The 8,912-nt window shown below is 42.0% G+C and overlaps 1 protein-coding gene across 2 annotated transcripts in view; it reads left to right on the forward strand.

Annotated features, from left to right (window-relative positions):
• FAM149B1 (family with sequence similarity 149, member B1) overlaps positions 1-8,912 on the forward strand; it is an 88,810-nt gene that overhangs the window by 72,351 nt on the left and 7,547 nt on the right. For both annotated transcript variants that reach the window (XM_011991118.1, XM_011991119.1), the window contains 4 exons: positions 618-742; positions 2,988-3,091; positions 5,453-5,677; positions 7,329-7,452. In XM_011991118.1, coding sequence (XP_011846508.1) covers positions 618-742; positions 2,988-3,091; positions 5,453-5,677; positions 7,329-7,452 — 578 coding nt within the window. The remainder of the gene's footprint in view (positions 1-617; positions 743-2,987; positions 3,092-5,452; positions 5,678-7,328; positions 7,453-8,912) is intronic.

Consider the following 8,912-nt stretch of genomic DNA (forward strand, 5'->3'; position numbering starts at 1 on the left):
TGGGGTCGAACTTCGGCGGCATGGTGGAGGCGGCTGGTGTCGGATGAACCCGGATTCGGGACGACCGAAGAAAGTTGCACCTTCGCCCCCTCCGAGCCGAAAGCCAAGAGCGTGGATGTGATTCTTAACAATGGTTTCTAATCTCATAACTTTACCTGTGGGAATTGAGATCTGGATTAATGAAGGTTTCCCTAGAGCTACGCTGTCCAATAGAGTAGACACCAGCCACGTTTGGCTGTAAGTTAATCAGTTCCTCACTCCCTAGCCACATTCTAAATGCTCTATAGCTACAGGAGGGTGGTGGCTGCTGCCACACTGGACAGCACAGTTGTAAAACATTTCCATCAACTCCAAAGGTATGTGGGACAACTGTGCCCTAGAGATCTTTTTCTCCTTCCGCCAGGTACCAGTAGGCATCATCAGCCTGGGAAACCACTTTCAACTAGTCTTGGGTGGAGGGGTTTTTTGAACCATGCAGGTGGTATAAAAATTGGGCTGCAAAGGTAAGTGAAGCCTTGTTTGAGATTATGAATTCTCAGGAGAGATCTTTTTTCACAATACTGTTGCTGTGGGCCAGAAGATTATCCATGGATAATATATTCTGTTCCTTTGCCCAGATGATGAGAGTGATGTTGCAATTACCAGACCCGATTCAGAAAGTTCATGTGTGCTGAGTGAACCACATCCTTTGGTGTTACCACGAGTGCCACAGTCTAAGGTGCTGTCCATTACCTCAAATCCGGTAAGCCTCGGAGGGATCAGTTGGAGACCACAGGGCTACTCTCACCAGAGGAAATTTGCTCAGAGTTGTTTGCCTTACTTGTATGATTTCTGACTCAATATGTTTTAGTAGAGTTATGTGTTTATCATAATAATCCAGTGACTCTTTGCATTGGTCAGTTTCAGTTTAAAATATTAATAGCAAATTAGAGTTGATAAATACTTCTCAGTCAGCTCTTCTGAGGAGGCATCCATAAGTTGTGCAACCTAGAATCAACCATGTGGTCAGCCTAAGTCTGTTTTGGGAAGAGTGGAGGATACCCTTATGATAAAAATGACTCATCTGAGATTCTCACAGCCTTGACATTGTCCTTGGAATGTCTCCTTCCTTTTGAGTTTTTCCTTCCTTTTTCCATCAACTTGGCCCACCCTGTTTTTTTTTTCCCCCCCCCAGTTTTTTGAGACAGAGTCTTGCTCTGTCACCCAGGCTGGAGTGCAGTGACATGATCTCGGTTCACTGCAACCTCCACCTCCCAGGTTCAAGCAGTTCTCATGCCTCAGCCTCCTGAGTACCTGGGATTACAGATGTGCACCACCACACTCAGCTGATTTCTGTATTTTTAGTAGAGACAGAGTTTCACCATGTTGGCCAGGCCCGTCTCGAACTCCTGGCCTCATGTGATCCGCCTACCTCAGCTTCCCAAAGTGCTGGGATTAAAGGCATGAGCCACCGCACCCTGTCCCTGTTTGTTTTTTAGAGACAGGAGTCTCACTGTGTTGCCCAGGCTGGTCTCAAATTCCTGAGCTCAAGCCACCTTCCCACCTCAGCCTCCTGATTAGCCACCATACCCAGCCTGTTTTTGTTTTTTAATATTTAAATCTGTTAACTTTTTTGCCTTTTGGATGTTTAGTACTCATAAACCAGGTATAAACATCAAACAAAAACAAAGAGAAAAGCTATTTCAAGTGAGTCTGAACAAGCACAAAGATAGTATTTCTTGCAGGAGGCAGATGAGGTTGGTCTTATCCCTGTGTAATGATTTATGTATCTCAGTTCCTACACAACAGTTTCCTGGTGTTACTTTTGGGGGAAAAAAAAAAGAGAGAGAAAGGTGTTGGTATATTGGCCAGATGTTGTGCAGCTGGATTTACAAAACAGGTATTTAAAAAGAAAATTAGGCCAAGGTTGGCGGGTCACTTGAGGCCAGGAGTTCAAGACCAGCCTGGCCAATATGGTGAAACCTCATCTATACTAAAAATACAAAAATTAGCTGGGCATGGTGGCAGGCACCTGTAGTGCCAGCTACTCTGGAGGCTGAGGCAGGAGAATCACTTGAACCTGGGAGGCAGAGGTAGCAGTGAGCCGAGATTACGCCACTGCACTCCAACCTGGGTGACAGAGCGAGACTCCGTCTCAAAAAAAAAAAAAAAAAAAAGAAGAGAAAATTGGGAAGGCTCGTAAGTCATCACACCAGGGATGAACCAGGTAAATTAATGTTCCCTTCGTGGTAGTAAAGCACTTCTGCATGTTGAACTGTTGTGGCTGTGGTTTAGTAACTTAAGCCCTGAATAGTTAGACATTCTGGTCACTGATGACCTACGGAAGGAGAAGAGTTAACTCAAACATTCTGAAGAGAAAGAGGAAGGAAAATACATTCTGTGGCAGCGGAGATTGCCAGAAAAGGCAATGAGCTGATGACCTGAGAAAACAAGCAGGGCTCTAGGGGGGCAATGCCAGTCAAAGAAACATTACATCCTGCTAAAATTAGAACAGATAAGCTTACCTCCTAGTACAGAGTCTTTAGGATTTAGGTTTTCATTGAGGGCTGACCTGCTCCACAGGTAGTGAAAGAGAAGGACTAGTTTGCAGAGTGCAGGATTATGTGATGATGAAGGAGATTAAGTTAGAGTTTCCCCTTATTATTTTCTATCATTGTTCCATATTTTGTCTGAGTTTTCTCTACTTTAATGTAAACAATAACAACAACAAAGGTCCTCACTCCCCATGAGAGGGCTACTGTTTTCATCCAGATTGATCAGGCTTCCCCTACCTGCTGTCATTTAGGAATGGAGAGGAAAGGAGGGACCCTATCACATGGACAGTTGACTTGGGGCCCCAGCTAAGGGCCCCAAGATGTTACAAAAATTAAAGCATGGGGAAAAAGTATAAATAACCAAATTGGAAATATTAACTTCTGGCAAAGTTGGAAAACCAAACAGGTGTCTTCTCCAACCGATCATGAGTATTGTCTTCTTTCAACATGTAGATGAGTCTCTGTCAAGCAAGCAGTCATCAGCCAAATGTGAATGCTCTCTTGGTTCATGGGATGCCTCTACAGCTAAGAAATCTCTCCCTAATGGACAAGCTCCTGTAAGAAGTTCAACATTTTCAGACTACACAGTGTAAAAGGGAAATAGAGGGAAAGCAAAATCAGTTTATCAGTATGCATGTACTGAGTGCCGACCAAGCAACCACAAAAACTCCTGTGGAGTAAAACATCCAAGGGACGTGTTCTCCACCATCAGAGGGCTGATAATATAACTGGAAAGAGAAGACATACATGGGTAAAAAGACACCTAACCATATGTGGCACTTTTGTAACTGAGTGCCATGTGTGTGCTGTCCAGAATGAGTGCTATGACAGCCCCAAAGCATTCTGGTGTAAGTGTAGGTTTTGAACTTGTCCTTGAAAGATGGGGCTTCAGATAAGCAAAGGAGAGCAGCAAGGGAATTCTAGGTAGGAGGAATGATATGGGGAAAGGTTTGGAGATAAGAAAATACAAAATACTTTGGAAAGATTATTTTTGAGATAGAAGAATGGAAGATAGGTCAGAACTTTAATGCTTGTGATCAAAGATAGCTGACAGTCTTCTAAAATTAATAGGCCATGGTGTGGTTAGCGGAAAAGAAGTAACTATGGAACTAATAATGAATGTTAGGACCAGATTGTGGAGGGTTTTGAGTGCCGTGTTTTTGGGATCATCCATGTTATGTATGACCTCCTCCCCTGCTGAGGAGTATTCTGTTGTAAGAATACACACGATTTATCTACCTGCTCTCCTGTTAATTAACACAGGTCATTTCCAGGTTAGAGGTATTACACATAAAGGTACTCTAAATATTCTTGTATAGATCTTTTTTGTGGTTTTACAGTTTCGTTTCTCTTGAGTTGATACCTAGAAATGAAAGGGTCCTAGGACAGGTATATGTTCAGTTTCATAGGAAACTGCCATATGGTTTCCCAAAGGAGTTGTACCATTTTACACTCCTTCCAACAATGTATGAGTTTTGGTTTGGGAGCACATATATTTAAATCAGGAATCTGAAAGATGGATTTCACAGCAGTGTAAATGGATGGAGTGGAAGGAACTGAAGGTAAGGGGTCAATGCAGGAATCCACACGCGAGCTACTAAGGGTCTGCACTTGTGCAGCCACACAGGGTGAGAAAGGAATGAGCTATTTTGGGAGATATCGTCAAATAAGTGAAAATCTATAGAAATAGAGGAATCAAAGTTATCTCAGATTTCAAGCTTGAGAGAAGCCTGTGTTAGAAAAGATGGGTTTCTTTTGGGGTGTGTTTTCAGTGATGGGCCATCTCACTGGAAATGTGGAAGAGGTCGGATCTGGAGACTGATCTAAAAGTCACCTAGCTAGAGATGACAATCAAATCCAGAAGTTCATAGAACAAAATAAAGGTGAACATAGGGCAGCTAAAGCCTAAACCTTTTGTAATTAGAAAGCAGTTAGGGTGTGTTTAAAAAAAAAAAAAAGAAGGCATAAGTGAATTGCTACAGAGGCAGGAAGACCAGAACAGTCTCCAGGTTTAGCCCTATTCCTTGATGGGGAGCATCCCTTCACAGTCCTCCAAGCACGGTGCCATGTTTTGCACTAGAGGACACCAAAGTGGACTGAAAGGTTGAGGAACTTGCTGAAAGCTGTAGGAGCAAACGGCAGAGCTTAGCTGCTTTATTCACTTTTCTTCCATTTAATTGTGCATATACTCTTAGATGTCTTAAAATAGTCACTTGCTTTAAAAAAAAAAAATACAAAATACACCTGAATCTGTAGGCCAGTATTTAAGCTACTGAACTGTTTAGGTGTGGTATTTTATTTATTGGATGACTTACAGAAGAGGGTTGTAGTTCAGTTATTGATGCAGATGGGGCTACTGTGGTCCCACAGCTCTGGCTCTGGGCAGCACAAGACCCTTTGCCCACTCCCAGCTTTCCAAGGAACCCGAATTCAAATCCCTGCCAGCTCCAACTTGCTCAGCACTTCAGTCTCTACAATGGGAGCCACACTGGTGCCACAACTGCTCCCAAGCAGCAATATCTGTCTTTCAGTTGTCTTTCTGGTGACAATCTTTCAGCACAAAAGAATGCCTCAGACAGAGTAAGAATCAGCCTGTGGCAATTTTTGGGAAGCATTTTGTAGTAGGTGTCCTTCAGGCTTGCCTTCACTGGTGACTAAAAGTGACTGTGATGACAGGTGGATAACGGACTTGCTTTCCCAAATGTCCATTCTAGTAAATTATGATTGAAATAATGAATAGATTCTCACACCTTAGCTAGAGTACCATCTGGAAACTAGTGTTACTTATTGAAAGGTTTTAATTTTTGCTTTATTTCCCCCTAAGTGTAGTTTCTAGTCTAAGGCTTTTTACCCCGTGAGTCTTGTCTTCCTGACATAGTGATCTTTACTTCATTGTGGGTTTCTGATTTGGCTACTAGAGATCTTGATGACAAGCTACTTATGAGGCCTGGGTCCAGTACCATCCTTTCAACTCGAAATTGGCCAAATCGAGCTGTGGAGTTTAGTACATCATCTCTGTCATACACAGCGCAGTCCACCAGGAGACGCAATCCACCGCCACGAACCCTTCATCCGATCAGCACGAGCCATTCACGTGCTGGAACACTAAGACCTATGGAAGAAATCCTCAGAGGAGCCCAAGTGTAGGTTTCAAAAGCAGAACTTCTGGAAACCGTGGTAAAACTACTTCAGTTTACATACAGAGTTAATTTAAACATAAGACTGAAATCTATGCCTAGAAACTAATCATTAAGTAGTCTTATGACAGATTGCCCATGGGTTTAGATCCAATAGAAAATTTTTTAGTGGGGTTAAAATTTATTTTATTTTTTAAGGTAGAGTCTCACTCCTGTCGCCCAGGCTGGAGTGCAGTGGCATGATCATGGCTCACTGCAGCCTCAACTTCTGGGCTCAAGTGGTTCTCCCACCCCAGCCTGCCAAGTAGCCGGGACCACAGGCGCGTGGTGCCACCATGCCAGGTTTATTTTTTGTGTTATTAGTAGAGACAGGGGTCTTGTCATGTTGACCAGGCTGGTTTCAAACTCCTGAGCTCAAGCAATCTGCCTGCCTCAGTCTCCCAAAGTGCCGAGATTACAGGCGTGAGCCACTGCACCCAGCAGGGGTTAAATTTTAATGAAATAGATACTGAATCTTTCTGTTGATCTAGCTAAAGAGTTCTATGTCTATTTGTAAAAATAAAATGTTGGCTAGAATACTATATTGGGGTTACAAAAGGAATAAAGAACCTATTTATTTAATCAAACATTTTCCGTGGTGGGAACATATTTAGTGAAATTCACTCCAAAATAAGTTAATTCCCCTTTAAGGTTTTTCTGCACCATTGGGATCCGTTTATTCCATTGACAATGAAAACTTTATAAACCTCAGATAAGAAGTTGCTTACATACCAGGAAAAATATCCCTTACCACTTCCTAGGAAGTGACACTAAAATTAATCTCCTTTCCCACCCTTCATTCACTACACACTCTGAGCCTCATCATGCAAAAAATACCTAGGAACCAATTTTAAACATATAATTCTTTTAGCTGTTGATTCACAAAATGTCTTAGGATGATTAGTTTCTAAAAATATCCTCAAAGGTATGAAATAATAAGGCCACAGCAGTGTTTTCAATTCAGCTTCCAAGTTAAGCATTATTATGTGGATGTAGATATATCTATACCAACAGAGCTATAAATTCATTCATTTGGGGATGAGTAGTCTTGATGTATGATTAATCTCTCATTCCTTCTTACAGTACTTTTTTTCAAAGTTGAAAAGTAAGTTGCTTTATTACCTCTGGGGCATGAAATTATCATTCAGTTTCAATTACTGTCTTAAGGATGAGGAATACTGCAAGCTGCTCCAGATCCTACTGAAGGGAATGAAGGTTTAGGAACTTTACCCGAGAACTATGGTTATTAGGGAGAAGGATAACCAGAAGGTCCAGAACTGTCAAGAATTCCATCATCAGCTGGGAATTTACAAATCTAAATCAGCAGAGAAGTGCAATACCAGATAAGGACAAATGTTTTATTCCAGTTCTGTGGGAGAGAAAAGGTCAGCTTCTGTTGTATACCCAGAGTATAGAGCTTCAAAACAAAATCAGAAAACACTATTTTAAAAACTAATTTTCCAAAAATCCTGAGATCTCTACTTAAAAACATAGGCAGCCTAAAGCTTTCTGTGCACATTAAACTCATCTGCTTCATTTATCTGATTTCTAATCAATTTGCTGGTATTGTTATAACTTCATGCTTTCATACCTTGGTGTTTGTTGGTGGTATCTGCAGCCCAGTGGCAGCCGACTCGCTCTCCTCTCCCTCACCAATGCCCCTGAGTCGAAATAATCTGCTACCACCTATTGGCACAGCTGAAGTGGAACATGTGAGCACTGTGGGGCCACAAAGACAGACGGTATGTTTCTTTCTTATTGCCTCTCCATGTACTTACCATACAACCTCATGGGCAGTAATTCTGCAGGATCTGTGCCCTGATCTTGATTTATACTGTGTTTTGTCAAAAGTACAAACAGTGTGATAATTTATGACGTGGAATTGGAGCTGTTTGGCCTGCACTTATCATATCTGCCATGGTCAATAGGGTTTTTAACTACATACCACACTACAGATAGTTTTCACTGTTTCTGTAGCTTCTGTCTCCTCTGCCGAAACCCCATGGCGACTCTACTCGAGCTCAAAGTGCGGTGGTGGATGAACCTAACTATCAGCAGCCACAAGAAAGGCTCCTTTTGCCCGACTTTTTCTCCAGGCCCAACACAACTCAGTCATTTTTGGTAGAGTGACATACTTCCTAGAATGGTCTTGATAGTTGGGGAAAGAAAACGTGGGGGAATACTAGTTTGGCAGACTTAAGACTTTATCTAGAGGCTTAACTCAGAATAAAAGTTGAGCTTCCAACAATAAAAACAGTGTTATAAATACATTTTGTTCAAATTCTCACTAGTCCCTGATGCCTATTCTTTAATGTCTTATACAGAAATCACAAATTCTAAGCAATTTAACACTTAGATATGTCTGACCACAAGCAAGAATATTAAATCCCAGTGCATATCAGATAAGCATAACTTCATTGTGTAACCCTTTTCTTCTGGAATTACATCAAAAGTGGTCTCAGATTATGATGAATCCTGATGGATGAGTGGGTTGGGACTTTTAATAAAAAATTTTTTTCAGAAGCAGGCTCTTGCCATGTTGGCCAGACTAGACTTGGAACTCCTGCACTCAAGCAATCCTGCCTTAGCCTCCCAAGTAGCTGGGACTACAAGTGCACACCACTGCACCCAGTTTAGGACTTTTTCTTTCTACTGGTGTTTTAAATGCTAATACTACCTACCATTTATTGTGCATTTAGTAGTCTTATCAGCAATGGGGTCATGCACTGACCTTCCCCATTTGTAGGCTGGGAGCTCGACCCCACATAATCTGCTTTGTGGCAAGAGCGCTTGGAGAGCCTGGGGAAGTAACCAGGGACCCCACATCCTGGAAGTTTTTGGGATGGTGGTGTTTACAGCACACTTGTCCCAACTCATGACCTCTGAACCACAGCAGGCTAAAGCACTGCAAAATTTTTCTTCTATGAGAAGAGTGGTAAGGATAATCAATACCAAGACCTCTGTATTAGTTTCTTAGGACTTAAGAAATGACCAACAACTAGGTGCCTTAAAACAGCAGAAATTTTTTCCTCACAGTTCCAGAGACGAAAAGTTCAAAAATCAAGGTATCAGCAGAGCTATGCTCTCTTTGCAGGGTCTAGGGAAGAATCTTTTTGTCTCTTCCTGGATTCTGGTGACCACCTGTGATCCCTGGTGTTCCTTGGCTTGCAGCTGCATCACTCCCAATTTGTTTTTTTTTTTT

This window comes from Mandrillus leucophaeus, unplaced genomic scaffold (assembly GCF_000951045.1).
Source record: "Mandrillus leucophaeus isolate KB7577 unplaced genomic scaffold, Mleu.le_1.0 Scaffold39, whole genome shotgun sequence".
Lineage (NCBI taxonomy): Eukaryota > Metazoa > Chordata > Mammalia > Primates > Cercopithecidae > Mandrillus > Mandrillus leucophaeus.